General features: G+C 33.0%; 5 protein-coding genes across 12 annotated transcripts; 4 read left to right on the top strand and 1 right to left on the bottom strand.

Annotated features, from left to right (window-relative positions):
* Nucleotides 1–358: 358 nt before the first annotated feature.
* LOC114873829 (facilitated trehalose transporter Tret1-like) lies at nucleotides 359–2,969 on the top strand. Of its 2 annotated transcripts, XM_029182560.2 has the most exons (6): nucleotides 359–519; nucleotides 860–1,039; nucleotides 1,488–1,684; nucleotides 1,852–2,158; nucleotides 2,223–2,609; nucleotides 2,689–2,811. In XM_029182560.2, exons 1-6 carry the CDS (start codon nucleotides 444–446, stop codon nucleotides 2,712–2,714), a joined length of 1,173 nt encoding a protein of 390 aa, XP_029038393.2. In that variant the 5' UTR covers nucleotides 359–443; the 3' UTR covers nucleotides 2,715–2,811. The 2 variants fall into 2 exon arrangements, with proteins under 2 accessions (XP_029038393.2, XP_029038392.2); XM_029182559.2 differs by having other exon boundaries at nucleotides 2,223–2,969.
* A 64-nt stretch (nucleotides 2,970–3,033) lies between these two features.
* Nucleotides 3,034–5,762, top strand: LOC114873830 (putative 3-methyladenine DNA glycosylase). 3 transcript variants are annotated; one of them, XM_029182561.2, is made up of 5 exons: nucleotides 3,034–3,770; nucleotides 3,832–3,967; nucleotides 4,063–4,275; nucleotides 4,355–4,564; nucleotides 5,134–5,762. In XM_029182561.2, the coding sequence occupies exons 1-5, from the start codon at nucleotides 3,687–3,689 to the stop codon at nucleotides 5,520–5,522; spliced, it is 1,032 nt and encodes a 343-aa protein (XP_029038394.2). In that variant the 5' UTR covers nucleotides 3,034–3,686; the 3' UTR covers nucleotides 5,523–5,762. The 3 variants fall into 3 exon arrangements, with proteins under 3 accessions (XP_029038394.2, XP_046143583.1, XP_046143584.1); XM_046287627.1 differs by having other exon boundaries at nucleotides 5,112–5,211; XM_046287628.1 differs by having other exon boundaries at nucleotides 5,127–5,211.
* On the top strand, nucleotides 4,574–5,204 carry LOC114873831. Its single transcript, XM_029182562.2, has one exon. The coding sequence runs from the start codon at nucleotides 4,739–4,741 to the stop codon at nucleotides 5,069–5,071; it is 333 nt and encodes a 110-aa protein (XP_029038395.2). The 5' UTR covers nucleotides 4,574–4,738; the 3' UTR covers nucleotides 5,072–5,204.
* Nucleotides 5,612–11,664, bottom strand: LOC114873828 (vacuolar protein sorting-associated protein 18 homolog). Of its 2 annotated transcripts, none has more exons than XM_046287626.1 (19): nucleotides 10,936–11,664; nucleotides 10,199–10,306; nucleotides 9,937–10,120; nucleotides 9,719–9,876; nucleotides 9,453–9,629; nucleotides 8,882–9,071; nucleotides 8,685–8,806; nucleotides 8,401–8,616; nucleotides 8,208–8,324; nucleotides 8,029–8,141; nucleotides 7,842–7,953; nucleotides 7,597–7,779; nucleotides 7,214–7,531; nucleotides 6,995–7,130; nucleotides 6,697–6,918; nucleotides 6,476–6,627; nucleotides 6,298–6,395; nucleotides 5,934–6,245; nucleotides 5,612–5,869 (listed from the first exon to the last, which is right to left on the bottom strand). In XM_046287626.1, exons 2-19 carry the CDS (start codon nucleotides 10,277–10,279, stop codon nucleotides 5,806–5,808), a joined length of 2,955 nt encoding a protein of 984 aa, XP_046143582.1. In that variant the 5' UTR covers nucleotides 10,280–10,306; nucleotides 10,936–11,664; the 3' UTR covers nucleotides 5,612–5,805. The 2 variants fall into 2 exon arrangements, with proteins under 2 accessions (XP_046143582.1, XP_046143581.1); XM_046287625.1 differs by lacking the exon at nucleotides 10,936–11,664 and adding an exon at nucleotides 10,549–10,633 and having other exon boundaries at nucleotides 10,199–10,467.
* LOC114873827 (SUN domain-containing ossification factor) lies at nucleotides 11,241–18,253 on the top strand. 4 transcript variants are annotated; one of them, XM_029182554.2, is made up of 7 exons: nucleotides 11,241–11,321; nucleotides 11,848–12,073; nucleotides 12,143–12,273; nucleotides 12,635–13,251; nucleotides 13,324–15,242; nucleotides 15,304–16,551; nucleotides 16,931–18,253. In XM_029182554.2, exons 1-7 carry the CDS (start codon nucleotides 11,263–11,265, stop codon nucleotides 16,940–16,942), a joined length of 4,212 nt encoding a protein of 1,403 aa, XP_029038387.2. In that variant the 5' UTR covers nucleotides 11,241–11,262; the 3' UTR covers nucleotides 16,943–18,253. The 4 variants fall into 4 exon arrangements, with proteins under 4 accessions (XP_029038387.2, XP_029038386.2, XP_029038388.2 ...); XM_029182553.2 differs by having other exon boundaries at nucleotides 15,304–18,253; XM_029182555.2 differs by having other exon boundaries at nucleotides 11,848–12,052; nucleotides 15,304–18,253.
* Nucleotides 18,254–18,304: the final 51 nt, after the last annotated feature.

The following is an 18,304-nucleotide window of genomic DNA, read 5'->3' on the forward strand; positions in this document are numbered from 1 at the left end:
AAAGAAACAGTGCCCTCTAATATTGTCATTTGCAATGCGCTATTTATGAGAAGATTCAGCGATAACGATGTGAGACTGTCAATCACGGCTATCCGATGTTTGCGTAACCCGCTGTTTTTCAGCACGCTTACGCCTTTGGTCTGGTTAGAAGCAGAAAAGGATAATCAAAGATAAGAAAAATATGACCGTAGCAAATTTACGAGATAAGGATTTTTTATGGGCCTCGGTTGAAGGCAAACACGTGCGACACGCATAATGATCAAATTCTTACAGGCGGCGCATAAATATATCAGGGATCTTATCGAAATGCAAATCATCCGATCTCAACTAGGATCTTCCTGTTAAGTTCCATCAAGATTGCATGAGTCAGTTCGGGAAACATCTCACGAACAGGCAAGCCAGCTGCTGCGTTTTGTGCATCTCGTTTAACAATCAAAATCGAGATGCTCGATGAGAATCCGAAGAAGGGTCGGGATAAAAGGATTACGGTCTGGCCGCAATGGCTGGCTGCATGTACACGTGAGTATTGAAGGGGCTTCAAAAGATCTCTTTTCCTTTCGTCTAACGGTGACGATTCTCGATTTTCCATTAATCTTAATTGATTCAACGATCGCTTTCAATTTACAATAAATCTGTAACAAAAGTATAATCATTATTATATGTAGTATTTGTTGAAAGTTTACACGCAAGATGTTTACTCGACGTGAAACTCGATTAAGATGCTCTAATATAATTGCTGGAACATCGAGATGCACCGTGTCCCGTACATCAAGGCGGTTGTAGAGATGTGCCTATGAATGAGCTAATGAAATTACTCTCGCATCCGTTGACGCAACTGTTTCATGGCCGTTTGTGACAGTCAGCTTAGTTGTTATCGGAAGTGGCCTCGCGAATGGCTGGGCATCACCGTACTTGGCTCAACTGACATCAACGGAAGCGAACATGCCTTTGAGACTGACAGACACCGAAGCATCCTGGGTGGCGTCCCTTTTAAATCTTGGCCGGTTCACCGGCGCTTTGCTCAGCGCACTGTGTCAAGGTAAAGTCCTTTCTTCGTTGTCGGACAGAAAATTTGTCTGCCAAGCTCCATTAACTATTTCCCCTAACGACAATGTATAATCAGAAAGTGTTTACACCTTAATACAATTTATACCTATCTGGTAAACTCGCAGAAATTATTCCATTTAAAGGGTTTGTTTTGGTATAAATCCATCGTTGATCAGTTCGATCCTCTCTTCCAGCCCACGATCGAGTGACCAAACAAGGCAAACAATCCAGAATTAATCCAGATATCGATAAGAACAAGGCAGCCACGACTCAGGACTCGTAGAAAAACGTGATACAAAATCATGGTACGTGAAAGGAAGATGCAAAGCAATGAAATAAAAATTTCTTTGATCCAACAACAAGGGATCGTTAGTTCTGAGTTGCGGTGATCTTGTTCTCAGGGAAATTGTATCTTTAACGCGTTGCAACCTCGTCTTCAGAGTACATCGGACGAAAGAAGGTGCTTCTGGTCAGTGGAATACCGTTGGCTGCAAGTTGGGTGTTCAGTATCTACGCCACGTCGGTCTCGTGGCTTTACACGTCGAGATTCTGTTCGGGAATCGGCTCTGGAATGATATGGTGCGCTATATCCTTGCATTTAAGCGAGATCGCCGATCCCAGCATCCGAGGATCACTGGTAAATCTTTATTAATTTCTTCATTCCCGCAATCTATGAAAAAATAAATAAATTTAAAAACATGCTTCGTTTATTGTTTCGCAATAGTTAAAATAGTATTTTTTTTTTTCATAGACAGTTAGATTGACTTGTTCTGATAAAAATTATACTTGTGGTCACGTCCTCAGATATCCTTTAACGTGAACGCATCTTCCGTTGGTATGTTCCTGGGAAATGCAATGGGTCCTTATCTGTCCATGGAGATGTTCGGGTACGTGAGTCTCGTCCCGAATATCCTCTTCATAATCCTCTTCAGCATGATACCCGAATCACCCTACCATTACCTTCTGCACGGGGATATCGACAAGGCCGAGGCATCCTTGAAGTGGTTCAGGCGAGAAACCGACGTGAAAGCCGAGATCCGGGAGCTTCAAGAATTCGTCGAAGGGACTGAAACTAATATTTTCGTCAAGTTAAAGGAGTTCCTTATGCCGGGTAATTACCTTTAGCTAAGCGTTTAATTTTATTTTTTATCTTACATTTTTGTATTTTCTTTTAGATAATTTCAAAAAGGCTCTGATAGTGATCGGCCTCTATGTATTTTCTTACATGACCGGATATAACGCTCTCAACTCTTACGCGGAAATAATCCTCACAAGAAGTAAAATTACTATAACACCCAGCCTTGTAGTGACGATCCTCGGGTTTTCAACGATCTTGGCGGGTTTAGCGGCAACTTTACTGGCTGATAAATTTGACAGAAGATTCTTTTTAATCATATCCGGCGTAGGGACGTCTATGTCGTTGGCATTGTTAGGTCTACATTTTCATCTTCTTTCTTTGAACTATAACGCGGCAAATCTGACATGGTTACCTATATTTTCTATGTTATTGTTCAATTTATCGATGTCATCGGGGCTGCAAGCAATTCCAAGTACTCTGTTAGGTGAAATGTTTAATTCTAACATGAAAAATATAGCATCGATGTGCGTGAATACTAACAATTCGTTGATGTCCTTCACCAGCGCGAAAACTTATCAACCCTTTGTAAACTTGGTTGGCGAAAAGTACGTGTACTGGACTTATGGTATTTGCTCGATATTCACGGTACCATATGCTCTCTTTTTGATCCCGGAAACCACGGGTAAGAGTCTCTTGGAAATTCAACAATCTACGAAAAAATAACAGAACTGAATTAAATTTAACTTGTATGGTAAGGAAGGAAGTCTACAAGGCCGGCCCTGAGATTTCGGGGGCCCGAGGCGAGCTCCGAAAAAGGGCCCCTTCACATATATGACATAAAAAAAGTACCTCAAATAAAATTTATAAAATTAACATTAAAGCTTGTATAACTAATTTAGATTTCCATTTACTATTAATTATTAATATTCAAGTAAACATTACTCTTCTTGCATTCTTAGACGCTAAATCGTCTTATGGAGGCCCTGGATATCTACTTTGCTCTATGGTATCCCTGACTGCAATCTATGATTCCGCTCATGCTATAAAACAGTCTCCATTGAAACATTCGAGTATACATGCTAATTATACAACATTTGTTAGCTCAAAAAGTAATTTGTAATTAATTATAAGAGTAAAATTTATTTCATTTTCATACCGGATATTCTTGTTGAATCGAAAGTAGATGTTGCCTGCAATAGTCAGCCTAAAAACCTTCGTCAATTGCAGATTACTGAAAACTCGTATGTATTAACTAATTAACTTATTACAATCAATTTATGCTCGTATATGAAACTTTGAAAACTTATCTTACTATTTTCTATGATGCAAGAAGAAAATACCGCTTATTTCCAAAACTTTTAGCGGGAAATTGTCTGAACCTCTTGCTCTTTCTATAGCTGTGGTAGCACTGACGTTTGTCACGTGGTTTCCGCGGGAAACTTCAGCGCGCTTAAAATTTGAATTTATCAAGTCAATTTAACCTATCGTTTAGTGATATTAAATTAGTCGACAAATATTTAACTATTTTGTAGCGCTTCATCTTGTTACTTATAATTTATCAATGAAGAGAACACGAGCGACAAGTTCTGCAAAAAAAGGAAATAAAGATGATTCCAATAATGATGAAGTGGAAACAAAACCAAAGGTTTGTCAATAGTACAGGCCATGTAGATTTTTGATAATTAAACTAAATGAATTTTTGCTAGGATTCTGAGCAACATTTAGTGGTTGAAAATTTACAAAATGAGAAACTGAGTGACATGTTAGAACCATCATCAGAAGATGTTAAAATTTCTGATCAAAAACAGAAAAGTAAACTTAACTTAAAGAGTCTAAAAGATAGTAAGTCAATTTAAATAATATTATGTAGATGCTGGGTCATTTTAAAACTAACATTTAAACATTAGCTTTAACATTTATATAATTTGTTAATATAGGAAATAAGAGAAGCAGTCAAGAAGAGTTGGAACCAAATACGCTTCCTTCAAAAAATAAAGTTAGAGCAGTAGTAGATCTTAAAATGATGCAAGCAGAACTAAAACAGTTAGAGGATCCACCAACAACTGCATGGGAGAAGGAACTATGTTCCAGTAGATTGCCATATTCATTCTTTGATTCTCCTTGTGAAGAATTAGCTCAAAATTTGTTAGGTACTCTCAATAGATATTTTCTTTTCTTAGTCTTTTACAAATGGATTATTATCACTATTAATGTACGTATTGTATCTAGGAAAAGTATTGGTTCGTTGCCTAGACAATGGAACTATTTTAAAGGGTAGGATTGTTGAAACAGAAAGTTATTTAGGAACAATGGATAAGGCATCTCATACATATAAAAATAAAGTTACTCCTCGTAATATGCCAATGTACATGCCACCTGGTACTATATATGTGTATATGACATATGGAATGTATCATTGTTTCAATATATCTAGCCAAGGTGAGTCAAAATCTCTAGCAATTATTTAAAAAAATATCTAGGTGTAGTATATGTAGTTTGAAATAATTAAAACAAAATGTAACAAAGCGTACCTAGTACTTCAGTAAGAAATATTTAGAGTCAGGAGGATATGTGCTAATTAAAGCAGTGGAACCTGTGCTTGGTCTTGATTATATGGAATTGCTAAGAAATATGAAGTATGAAAAAAATCGTAGAGAAAAGAGAATTGTGAAAAATGTACAATTCTTCAAAAGACACGAGCTTTGTAATAGTCCATCCAATATTTGTATAGCATTTGTCATTGATGAAGATAACTTCAACCAGAAAAAAATTTATGAATGTAATAATTTATGGGTAGAATATGATCCTTACATAAAATCAACTACTATTGTAGCAGCAAGTTCCCATAATGATTTTGAAGAAAAAATGTGCAGATATTATGTGTTAGGAAGTTCTAGCGTCAGTCATAGAGATATTAAATCTGAAGAACATGCTTATGTTATTTAAACATCTCTTCCTTTTACATGTGCAATGTTCTGCCACATAGAAATCTCATGGTAAGATTTTAGGTGAAGGGTGTGCTGTTTTGATAAGAGCTGTTGAACCCTTAGAGGGTATGCAATATATGAGTAGTCAACGAACTTCAAAAGGAACATCAAGTACATCTAAAAAGGCACAGAAAAATTTTAAGACACACGAATTGTGTAATGGCCCATCAAAGTTATGTATGGCTTTTCAACTCCATAAAAATCACAGTAAATATTCTTTGTGCACTTGGAAAGGTTTGTGGATTGAAGATGGTGACGTGGAGAATATAAAAATCGTGAAATGTCGTAGAATAGGAATAGATAACTATGGAGAAGAATGGACCAACAAGCCATTGCGATATTACATTCACGGTAACAAAGCCGTGAGTAAACGAAACAAAGATGCTGAACTACTATTAGGACTAAATTAAATTATAATCAATGTAATGTGAACCAAAATTTGTTTTTTTAAGACGATTTAATATATTGCACGAATTTATATTTCTATGATCTTATGGTGTTCTCGGATTATTTCAATTTTTTATTTTTAAATTTACAAATAATTATAATACATGTATAAAATAAATAGTTTTCACGTTCAATAAGATGTAATATATACTCTGTTTGTTACAAATAATAATCGTGACAAATAAATGTAACATGTAATAATACATGTTTGGAAATATTTTACAAACGGGCAATGCTTTGTATTAATCATGCCCATTCCTTCATTACTCTTTCGTAATCTTCTTCCTCGATAAACGGTTTGTCTATAGACCTGTAACAATTTAACTTAGTTGCTGTTAAAGTAATTGTTTATATAATCTCGTAATCAAACTCACTCTATCATAAGTTCTCCGCAATATAAACATTCGGATGCTACTAATTCATCAATGTCAGCCTTAATTTGATCTTTTGTAGATAAAGATACAGATCCAACAGATGTTGTATCTTCGGGTCTGTTTGAAAGAGCAGTAAGTTGTCTTTGGAGATCAGCTAGCTTTGTCCTCTGAGTCATTGATAACATAGGTGTTAATGCAGCTACGAGACAATCGCTATGAAATCTATGTCCACAGGGAAATACATAAAACGGTCGCAACAATAACTGAACATCACAACTATTGCACGTGTCTTTTGCATGTACATATGTGCACCTAAAAAAAAGTTCAATTATATTATCAAAATATTTATTATTTTCCTATTTACCTTGTTCTAAACTCCTGTATATCTTTTCTAATAAGTTCAGCTGCTTTTGTTGCTTCCTGCATTTCTTCCTTGAGATCTTGAATATGCTGATTATATTCCTATCGATTTCGATTCAAAATAAATATCTAATTGCATTTATTTAACAAGTGATTAAATATTATATGTACAACTATTTCACCTGTAATGAATTGCAAATAGCATCTTCAAAGTGATCAATAGTGACAAAGTCTGAAAAAAATGGTAATATATCTTCTATTCTAACTATATCACAATTTTGTAAGAATTCCATCGCTTGTTTTATATCGTCCTTTTCTCGAACCACGTGTTCAGCTAAAATTAAAACGAGTAAGGATTGGATCAAACTAAAAGATTTACTATACTTATATTGTCAATAATTACCAATTTTTAACCATAATTTTTTCCTTAATTCGTGATCATGATCGGGAGGCATAGAAGCTATTTGTTTTGCAAGATCAACGCTAATTGTCAAAGCTAAATCGACTGCGGTTGTCCAAAGTCCAAGCAAAGCAGACAATTGAACACAAGCTTCGGTTAAACCAACTTCTTGACATAATCGTAACGCATAATGCACATCATAATGTACCATATTTATATCCTGTCCTAAAAAAAAAAATGAAAATGTTTCTGTTTCGCGCATTTCTTTTTCAATCCTTAATAAGTGTAGTCTGAAAACTACCTTGAGAACTGATATAACGCATTACTTCATCTTGTTTATAACGAGCATACAATGATAATAGAAAATTGTGAATTGCCTGTTCTTGACAACTTTGTTTATACACACAAAATTCTAAATATCTGATTACTTCTTTTGCCTACGATAATTTAACAAATTCATTAATTATTAAAGCTCCTAAATCAATGATACAAGACGAAAATGTAAATTGTAATATCTTACATGCTTTTTATCGCTATTACATGATACTAAAGCTGGAAGAAGCTTGGATGGTTTTAATAAAGAACCTTGTGATATTAAAGCCGTCACCGCAGGACGTGGCAACTCTTGTAAAAGAATACCCGAAAACTGATAAAATAGATCCTTATTATTTTGACTTTTTAAGACTTCAAGGGCTTCTAAATAATTATTTTTATACAAATGCTGGCGTATCACTTCTTCATAGTTACAGTGCATTATAGTTAAACGGATAAGATGATCTTTATCACCATGGCTCGCCAGCAAATCGTATATAGTACTGCGGTTTCGTTTTATACATTCCTAAAATGATAATAACCTTCTATGTATAAATAAATTTTTTTTCAAAATAATATATTATTTAATACCTCAACTTTTGGTATTGCAAGAAAACTATCAAATTGTTTCTGCAATTCTAAGTACTGAGTATCGTGTAAGTATGATGTATTACTACTTCGTAATACACCCATCTGATTCATAAATAATTCGGTTACCCATACAACAATCATAGTTATTTGCGTTTTATCTTGTGTTTTCAGTCCTTCAAGTTTCTAAACATAAAATATATATGTTCATTTGCATTATGTTAAACATTTACATTCAACTAATCTACCTTTTTAAGGAATGTTTTTAAAGCCTCTATTTGCCATTCTTGAAGAAACTTTAAAGAAATTTCTTCAAAGGATGAATGAGTATCAGCATAGATAAGAGCACTTTTTTCGTACCTATAAAATAGCATTTAAAAACAAGTTAATTAAGGCGTGAAAAGTACACAATTAAAACTTTAAAATAAAACTTACTCTTTATTTTTAAACAGCATTTCTGCTTGTTTTACAAGTACCTGATCTATATGAGCTGGATTATCTTTACAATATTGTTTTGCAAGCTCGAATTCACCTTTATCAACATAAACCTATAAAAAGTAGTTTATGTATTTATTCATTTAAAATAAAACATTTTATTAAATCTATCAAATTACCTGCCAAACGTTTCTATCTTCTTTATTAACTTTGTATTTGAATACTGCTCTTTCACTGTAAGTCCAAACAGAACGAGTTACGTAATCTTTAGTAATGTTAAGTAATTTTCCAACGGCCTGTGAACATTAAAGTTATTTTTTCAATTGTATCACTCAAGACGATAATTTATTTTGATTTATTCTCCGTACGTACGTCGTTGTAGATATCTTCGAATATCAGTTCCTGATTCAAAAGAGATATTCCTTTTACACGATCTGCGTATAGTAACAATGCATGGAATTCTGTTAAAACAAAGGATAATGGTATTGTCGTTGTTTGTGATATATTAGCTCCCATGAGACTTGCTTCAGGACAAGACAACATTTGTTGATTGATCAACACATTTTTGGGATCTACTTTTGCATCAACCTAAATAAATCGAAATTACATAAAACTATATTGTATTTACTGTATAATAAATAGTAATGAAATATTACCTGAGCATATAATATTCCAGTTTCGGTTAACCAACCAAATGATTTTGGTAAAGCACCAATTGCAGGATAATAAAAGTGCATTTTAGAATAAGACAAGGAACTCATTACTTCGTTAAAACTTTCTATAGAAATAATACTTTTGTGATTAAGTAGAAATTTAGTTTAACTAAACATGCCTGAGATGTACAGTTGTTTACCTTCCACGTTTAAATATTTATTAAACACTTGTTGTAACAAAGGCTTTTCTTCTGGGTTTGGTACCGATCCGATATACTGATAAATGCGCATGAGAGTAGTAACAATAATCACGTACTTATCGGTATTTGGTATTTTATGAAACTCCAAACCGGTAATTGGCGGCTTACTATCTTTACCTATATCAAATACCTACAATATTTAACAAATGATGTATGATATAATAATATTGTACACCATTTGTATGATAAAATATGTGTATGGTATGAAAATAGCCCAACAATAACAAGCACAGTATAATCAAAAACTTCGAACTTGTGATAAATTTTTCAATTTTTCACAACATTTTTATTCAAAATTTTAGAGACACATGTGTGTATTTAAAGCCTACAAACATTTTACACGTGCGTAAAGTATAACTTCTAACTCACCAATCCTTCTACCTCTTTAGCACCATAAAGAGGTAAATAGTTAGGAAGCTTTGGACATAATTAATAGTGGTATGAGGGAAATGCTTCTACTATCGTGAAATGACAATGATATTGAGAATTAGTTTCTAAATTTCATTTATACCTGTCTCCAGTATTGTTCCAAACTTGTGTTAAATATTTTATCACCGTCTAAACCAATTTCAGTTTCAAAAATGAGACCTTTCAAAGTTCCTAAAAGAATTGGACCTGTGGTGGTCTCTGAAGAATTTAAAAAATTCCATCCAACAGCAGTAATTTCATGACCTTTGAATTTGCTTGCCTAAATGAATAAATCTTTAAGATTATGATTCTTTCAATGTGATATATACAATACATACATTTTTTTTTGTATTTACTTATCTCATTTACCTGCTTTAGTTTTGTAGTTTTTCTGTGCAAATAAAATAATTCAGGTGGAAGATTATCTTGGGATTTTGAAACTAATGCTATCAATAAATGATTACCCAAAGGATCAAGAAACATCCCTGACATTTTCATATTCACTGCATACTTAGATATATCAATTTCTGAAATGATTGTTCCGAATCAAATTATATTTTTATATCATTTCTATTATGAAGAAATACCTTCTGGTGTATCTGGGTGTTTCATATCAATTCGAAGGAGAATATTATTAGCCATAGCAATCACAATAATATTATTATTAACAACAAGATGTAAAATTTTGTCAGGTGGTAAAAAATTAACTTTTTGCTTTATAAAAATTGGCCCATCATCTTGTAATTTCATTTGGATGAATCCTGCTGTACTCTAAACATGGTTGAGTAATATTAATTGTTATATGTTTATATCATAGTATTCATTTTATACATATATAAAGATACTCACAATATCAGGACGTACCAGTGGTACATAAACTTGTTTGGATCTTTGAGATGCCTGCTCATACTGATCAAATATCGATGTCATTTTGCTGATTTATTTAATCTAAACTCTCTATTATAATAAGAAATACATAAAATTGGTTTTCTTTACAATTCAAATATAAAATGAGCACACTGTTACATTGTGCTTATACATTATATTACAATGTAACATTAACATTATTTTAATTTGAGCAATAATGTGCTTTCATAATCTTACACAACAAAGCTTTTCTGTAATATTTTACATATAAAAATTAACCTAAATTTTTGTATATATTGCTATGAATATAATTCGCATATATTGCACATTACTTTTCAATAAAGTACTTTGAATATTCCACAAATATCAGACAAATTTGTAATGTTTTGTCACATTAACAACTGACAGTAATTACTTCAGCTGCTTCTTCAGCTATTGGTAGCAGTGATTCAGGTGGACATTTCAAAACATCTCAAAATAACATAGATAAAAGTTAGATTTGCCAAATATTGAAGGATTATTACATTTATCTGATGTGTCGTGATTACAATATTTATGGAAGTATCGATGACATGATATATATTCATCGCATAATAAATGTTAGAATTGCATCATGTAAAATCGTTAAATAAACAGGTTAATCAGTTGACAATACTTGTCGCGCATGCGTCATTATTTGTCAAAGATTTTCAAGATGAAATAACTTTCTTTGTACGTACAAAATTGTTACTTGATAAAGACAACTTCGAGAAGCTATAGTAACAGGACACGTAATGAATCATGGAAAATTTCACTTTTTGTACGCTGTAAACATTTTGGTTATAATACCACGTCAGTTTTTTATGCTACAGTCACTGTGGTGGCGACAGTGATAGCAACAAAAGAGGTTATGAATATAGTTAATACAATACTGACGTTAGTAATGGCGGTAGTCACGATGGTATAGTGATATAGAAATGATATGTTCATCACATTTATAAAAAGTATCTATTCGTTGACAGTAGAATTTTCAATGTAAAAAGTAATGTAAACCTTTAATTTAAAAAATGAAGATTTGTATAACGTGCATCTATTGGACATTACTTTTTATATCAGTTGCTTCCAGGCAAGTACTTTGTCTTTTTCTTCTTGTACCGACAAATCACATACACACACGTAACTTAACTATTCAAGAAGTTTACCACGCGCTTTATTTTCATAGTATTAGTAAAGCATATTGCTAAACCGGTGTATCTGATCTAAATTTACGAAAATGGAAAAAAGTATAAGGTTATTATTAAATGTTCTTTTACCATTACGTTTTTTAATATTGAAGATATCAGTGGGTGTTGATGGATTTATTATTCCAACTTTTCGAATGTATGGATTTTAAACATTTAATAATTACGGTTTATATTTGTTATATTTTAAGTTTTAACAATAATTTGTTCACCCATACAGAAATGTCAATTTAATGTATACTATTACGATATAAATAAACTATTTCCCTTTTATAAATCTCATCTTTGTATGTGTTTTTTTCAATCGAATTTTTAAATAATAATGATATATAAGAAAAAAAACATTCTATATTTAATATTTAATATACTATATATTCTATCCTCTCATGGTACAATATTTTCTTTTTCCAGTGCATTGCTATTTATTATAGTAGCTTGTGAAAATGCACAAACTAATTATTATTTACCTCTCAAAAAGAATGAAACTAAAGAGATTTATGATAATGATACATTGGATCATATAGAGGATAATAGTATAGAGACATCTAATATAGCACTTGCCAGGCTAAAGAATTCAAAAAAGTTGGACATCCCTTATGAAGATCATTATTATGAAGTAAGAATTGAAGAGGATAAGGTATTATAAATTATGTACCAAGTTACATCATTATCAAGAAACTTGTGACTTATTTAAATGAAATTTCAGGAGAAATTTGTAAAAAATGCTATTGACTTTGAAAATGTTATAACAAGTAAAACAAGGAGAAAAGAGAATCCATATAACAATCCAGACATTGTAGCCGAGAGTCTTACTCAACAGCCTAATCTATCCCAGGGGTAAGTGTTTATTATCTGTATACATTACACAAAAGAATCTTATTACTTTCAGTTACATAAAGCATGTTTTTCTTGAATAGTCTCTTTTATAAATTAAATTTCAATGCTTTGTGTGCAAGATTCTGGAACTAAAAATCGCTCTTAATTTACTTGACAAACCAAAATGAAATCCTTCAGAGTTGAAATAGGTGAAAGTCTACAAGTGAAGCCTTCTAAGTAGTTTGCTATCCCTTTTGACGGATCATGTTATCAACAGATTGTAGAGAAACATTCAATTGAATTACAATACTACAAATAGTACACTATTTTATCTATTACCAAACGAACAAATATAATCGCGTATGAATATATTTTTTAACAGAATTTCTGAAAGTGAACAAGCAACAGTTTTACCTTTGGTGGACACAACTGTGGCAGAGTTACAAAGTTTAGCAGAACCGAAGCTAAATGCAGAATTTTCAAGAACGAGAGCATTCGGAAAGAATTCATCGTTATTAACAAAGAGTGCGAATCTTGGACAGACGACAAAAAAGGAGCAACAAGAAATTTCACCTAGCACGCAAACTCCGTCACCGCCGAGTATTGACAAAATCAAGGAAGCGACTAACGGGACGGATATTCTCCAAGATGAATCTTTGTTGTTACCAGATTCGGTTACAGAAGAGATACCAGAAGTAGTAGTAGTAGTGAGAGCCGAACAGGGTCCTATTACCACCGATGAATTAGAATTTAAACAGGAAGATGATGTTAAAGCGCTTCCCGACGAGGTACCTAAAGTTGATGGCACGTTTGCAACAACTCCAGAGTTAAGTGACGCCGAGGCCAAAGCTCGTTTAGTAGGGGATAACAGGGACGAAGCAGCTACGGTTGTTCTTGGCGAAAGTATCGTACCAGTGGGATCTACGAATCCTCACGAGGATATTCCATCTTTCAGCGAATGGACACAGAAGAGACTAGAAGAGGCTGAAAAGAAGAAAAGTGAGTATTTGAATTAGTATACTAGTCAGTTACGATAATTAATTAAAATATAAACCATTACTCATTTTATAGCGCATCCAAACGCGTCTGTTCAAAATGCAGGAACCCCGACAAGGGGAGTCGGTGGCATGAAGGTTCGTTCAAAGAACTATGCTTCCCCAGATTGTGGAGCTAAAATTGTAGCGGCAAATCCGGAGGCTCGAAGCGCCAGAAGCGTGTTAGTATCCACCAGAGACGAATATATGTTGAATACGTGTACATCAAGGATATGGTTTGTCGTAGAACTTTGCGAAGCGATTCAAGCGAAGAAAATCGAACTGGCCAATTTTGAGCTTTTCAGTTCATCGCCAAAGGACTTTTCCGTTTACATTAGCGATCGTTTTCCTACGAGAGACTGGAGCCTCGTTGGCCAGTTCACCGCGAAAGACACGAAGGATATTCAAAGTTTTCCTTTACAACCGCATCTATTTGGAAAATTTATCAAGATAGAACTTCACACCTATTACGGATCTGAACATTTTTGTCCAATCTCTTTGTTTCGCGCATACGGTACCAGTGAATTCGAGGTTTTAGAAACGGAAACGGAAAATCAAATCTCGAGAGAGACGAGTACCGATGTAGACGATGAAGAGGACAGCGACGAAGAGGAAGTTCTGGATGCTGAGACTGGCGAACCACCGAGAAATTTATTTGGCAGCGCCAGAGACGCTGTATTGAGTATCATGAAGAAAGCGGCTGAAGTATTGGTGAAATCCAGTGAATTGACTGGCAATAATATTACAAAAATCCAACAGAGTATGGACAGTGGAAATATACTTGAGAATTCTTTCCTTAGTTGTACTACACCAAGGTATACAATCCTTTGTGATAAATGCTCGGATCAGAAATTCGCTAAAATCTTCCAATTAGTAAGTTGTAGAGAAAAACAACTGAATCAATTGTTAAAGATTGATCTTGTAAATAGAACCTTGAGACAAAGTGGACTTTGCAAGGCTCATGGGGTAGGAGTGGAAACTTTTGAGAAGAAAGAAATGAAAGAATTTGTTGAGAATGTAAAAGATGTGGAATACAAAGATTCGACGAAGAATTTTCAGTTGACATTTATTACATCTATATTTAAATCCGAATACATTGCTGCGCTCTGCAACGTATTAGCAATAAAAGAACGGAAAATGGTGATGAATACAAGCCACGAAATACCATTTAACAATTTCAAGGATGCCGTTAAAGAAGATGTACCAGATAAACACAAAGAAGATTACAGTGAGGATGGAATTAAAGCTTTTCAACATGCATCAACTACGTGTTCTCCCAGTTCGAACACGGACAGTTCAAAATTAGAATCTTCTAAAGTATTTCAAAAAAACACTCAAGAACCGCTTAACAAAGAAGTGAAATTTACAGGTGCACCCATTGAAATTTTCTTAAATACCGAAAACATAAATCCAGAAATAAATCCAACGAAGACCTTTGAGAAAGAAGAGATAAAGAATGATTCATCGGTTCCGATTTTGGAATCCATTAAAGGTAGTATCGAGGAAACGGTTCAGGCTGATGTATTGACCACTGATTCCATACCTTTGAAGGATGGACAGCACTCGACTTTGAAAGTTGAAAAACCATTGACTACTTCTGGCATTTCCATTGATAATTCACCTCCGATCACTGTATCTGTTCCGACAACCACTATTGAGAGTACCGAACTTCCAAATGATGAGATAGGATCTGAAGTAGAACCTTTGGAATTTGCTGGCATGCAAAATAAAATGGAACCTTTTGATCAGGAAGGAAAACAAGGACAAGGAGAGTCAAATGTAGAGCAAGATGTTAAGTTACCTCCTCAAGATCCTTTGATCGATACTTTGTTATCTGATTTGAAGGATTTGGAAGGAGAAGCGCCGCATGTTCAGAACGAGCCTGTGATACAATTAGCAACAAATACGATGCCACAGAAAGAATCTGTTTTTCTCAGACTGTCCAATAGAATTAAGGTAAATGTTTATTTATAATATTATTTATCATGTTTTATATTATTCACATTATTGTTTTCAGGCGTTAGAAAGGAACATGTCATTGAGCGGACAATACTTAGAAGAATTAAGTCGTCGGTATAAAAAGCAAGTTGAAGAGATGCAAAGATCACTCGAACGAACGGTATCGGCGATGAACGAGGAGACACGAAAAAGAGAAGAACGCGAGTCAAAGAGAGCAGAAGAAATTGCCATATTGAGAGAGGAGCTTGCCGATCTTTCAAATTCGATGAAAAATCTTCTGTACGACCGTGATAGTTGGCGTGGAAAGCTCTTAATGATAAGTCAACATATATTACTAATGTGTTCGGAAGTTTTTGTAATATACTTATTTGTTTTATATTGCCGAAAAAGTAATAAGAGATCGCAAATGAAAGAGAATCAACTGGCGCAGAAAGATCCGGTGCGTCGGAAAAGCGCGGAAAATTTTAGTTCGCATACGAGAAAAACGAAAAAGCGACGACCAAGCGAAATAGCTTCTCACATTTCGGGTACGTATCGTGAGTTAATGATAAATGATAAATCCCAGGAAACTAAGAAGGAAAAGAAAAAGAAACGTAAGAAAGGTACTGTTATAAGTAATCGTCAGACAAATACTGAAGCAGAAAGAAGTATGACAACGCGACGCAAAACTTCTCTTACGGATAATGTGGAAATTCCATTGAAAACTGTTTCCTCTTATGAAACATTGCAGACGGACGATTCTCAAAAACAAATTTGCAGACGACTAAAGTCTGCACCAGAAAATACAGATTGGTTTAGCAATACTGTTTGTCAGACTCAATTAATAACACCGTGTACGAAAAGCTTAGAAACAGAGTCTGTAAGAAGTTCAGAATTGAGTAATTCTTGTATTGATAATTTAGACGAATCAAATTCATTGTTGACAAATATGATCCCTAAAACGATTCCTTTAAGTGAACATACTGTTAACGAATCATCCACAGATGTTTTAAATTCCAAAAATAGCAGTGTTATATTAAAGGATATCAAATTGAGTGCAACATCTTCCTTTATGAGAAGCGCTTGGAGTAGTAGAAAGAAGAGAAAAGCAAATTTAAATGATATGAATGGGGAATGGAGCCGAAATTTGGAGGATTCTGAGGGTAAATCGGTTGAAGCAAGTTCGGCAGTTTCAAAAATTCATCCCCATGGTGATCTAACGCCTACTAATGGTCTGTTATTGGATCAAAGCGATGAATCTACAAGCAGTAGTATTACATCCGTGTCGAAAAAGAGAGATAAAAAAGGTTCAAGTTTTAGGAAAATGGTGAGAAAATTTTTTTGATTAAAATAGGCTTGCCAATGATAGCTGACTGAAGAGATAGTATGAAATTGTTGGAACTTAAGATATTTTAAGCATAGAGTACGCTTGATTCGAATGCTTCGCTCGTATGAATTGTAGTGTATTGAAAACTTAAGGTTTGTTGACGTTTGCTTTAGGCTTAAGATGTGTACGCATCTCTTATACGGAACTGTTTCGCATTCATAGATGTAACTGTAACTATTAAGTAAGATATCTTTTAAGTAGAACTTATTTGAAAAATAAAATTAATTTTATTATGGCACATTAGTAAAATTACATCAGCTTGAAATTTATATGAAAACTATCTGCTTTGCCATAAGTTTCCTTTCATCAATACTTTCAGAATCAACGTTAATCCAGTTCGTTGAATGACTATACGAGCGATCAGTCGAAAACAAAATAAAGAACGGCAACAATTTACAATAGAAAATTATGAAGGCTATATTTAAGAAACTCTTAATATGCGTTTTGAAACTGTAATTTCAATTTACGATATGTATAAAGTGATGTGCAATATTCTCTTAATTTTCTGTTTGGAAAAAAACGACTGATTTACATAATTATTATTATTATTATTATTATTACTATTATTATGTTGTTGTTATCATTATCACCAAACATCATCATTACCATTGTCTTCATTATGTATTGTATATAAAATCAGTTGTATTATATTTATTATGATAGAAAGCCTAACTAAAAAGTAAGATCAAAACTCACATTTGATCTAATATTACTTTTTAAAGTATGTCATACTTTTTATTATTGTAAAATGAGGTTACTTCGTAATTGAAGAAGTATAATCATAAAAGTCAATTTTTAACTTATAGATAAATCATATGTTCGTATAAACATAATATAATTTACATATATAACGGTAAGAAGGGCATATAATAAAACAACGCATCAGGAAGCTATCATTTTTTGTGAATACATAAACATATTCCTTTCAGATGTTATTACATCTGCCTAACTAATACTTTCACCATAAGAAAGTACTGATACTCCTTTTTGAAAGAACATTTTCATAAGTAATTATTCTTTATGATTTTAATAACAAAGAAAATGTTTCAGTTCGTTTCATTTACAAAGTAACTTCAATTTAAGATCTGTAAATTGCGTGGACATTTTGTATTTATTGTTATTTATATACACATATTTAATTTTTTACTACATATATCAAATAAACATTACTTAAGATTGATATTATAATTAAATATAAATATAAAAATGTTAAGTTAAATATATCAATGAACTCGTTTTGTGATAGTGCAAAAAAGTTAAACGAGGTGATATATTGAGAAATAGTATCATGTTGTAAATAGAAATATGTGTCTTTATAGAACTCGATGTAACTTAATTCCCGAAATATTTATTAACGTTAATCTTTGAAAAGAAAAGAGAATAGTTATACATTTATATGTGTACAATAATTCTAATATTATAGAATTAAAAGATAACTTTTGGAATGATTGTACTTATTGTACTGCTACATTATGTAATGTAATGTAAAGTAAGCATTTTTCATATATGTATACATATTAAAAGTCCTAGTTAGACGTGTATCATTTCTAACATAATTATTTGGACCACCGAGTCGCGAATGTACAATGATTAACCCAAAGTTATAAAATGATTCAGAGACAAAATAAATACATAAAATCTAGATGCATTTATACAGTGTAATCTTTCTTTAAAAAAAAAAGCAGATTTATTG

This window comes from Osmia bicornis, chromosome 10 (genome assembly GCF_907164935.1).
Source record: "Osmia bicornis bicornis chromosome 10, iOsmBic2.1, whole genome shotgun sequence".
Classification (NCBI taxonomy): domain Eukaryota; kingdom Metazoa; phylum Arthropoda; class Insecta; order Hymenoptera; family Megachilidae; genus Osmia; species Osmia bicornis.

Coding starts and splice junctions, on each gene's coding strand:
- LOC114873831 (XM_029182562.2), top strand. CDS start 4,739: ATGGAATTGCTAAGAAATATGAAGTATGAAAAAAATCGTAGAGAAAAG.
- LOC114873830 (XM_029182561.2), top strand. CDS start 3,687: ATGAAGAGAACACGAGCGACAAGTTCTGCAAAAAAAGGAAATAAAGAT. Junction 4,276..4,354: donor ATTAGCTCAAAATTTGTTAG/GTACTCTCAATA, acceptor TATTGTATCTAG/GAAAAGTATTGGTTCGTTGC. Junction 4,565..5,133: donor TTTCAATATATCTAGCCAAG/GTGAGTCAAAAT, acceptor GTAAGATTTTAG/GTGAAGGGTGTGCTGTTTTG.
- LOC114873828 (XM_046287626.1), bottom strand. CDS start 10,279: ATGACATCGATATTTGATCAGTATGAGCAGGCATCTCAAAGATCCAAA. Junction 9,877..9,936: donor ACACCCAGATACACCAGAAG/GTATTTCTTCAT, acceptor CAATCATTTCAG/AAATTGATATATCTAAGTAT. Junction 5,870..5,933: donor TGCGGAGAACTTATGATAGA/GTGAGTTTGATT, acceptor AAATTGTTACAG/GTCTATAGACAAACCGTTTA.
- LOC114873829 (XM_029182559.2), top strand. CDS start 444: ATGCTCGATGAGAATCCGAAGAAGGGTCGGGATAAAAGGATTACGGTC. Junction 520..859: donor ATGGCTGGCTGCATGTACAC/GTGAGTATTGAA, acceptor CGTTTGTGACAG/TCAGCTTAGTTGTTATCGGA. Junction 2,159..2,222: donor AAAGGAGTTCCTTATGCCGG/GTAATTACCTTT, acceptor ATTTTCTTTTAG/ATAATTTCAAAAAGGCTCTG.
- LOC114873827 (XM_029182553.2), top strand. CDS start 11,263: ATGAAGATTTGTATAACGTGCATCTATTGGACATTACTTTTTATATCA. Junction 12,274..12,634: donor CAGCCTAATCTATCCCAGGG/GTAAGTGTTTAT, acceptor ATTTTTTAACAG/AATTTCTGAAAGTGAACAAG. Junction 13,252..13,323: donor AGAGGCTGAAAAGAAGAAAA/GTGAGTATTTGA, acceptor CTCATTTTATAG/CGCATCCAAACGCGTCTGTT.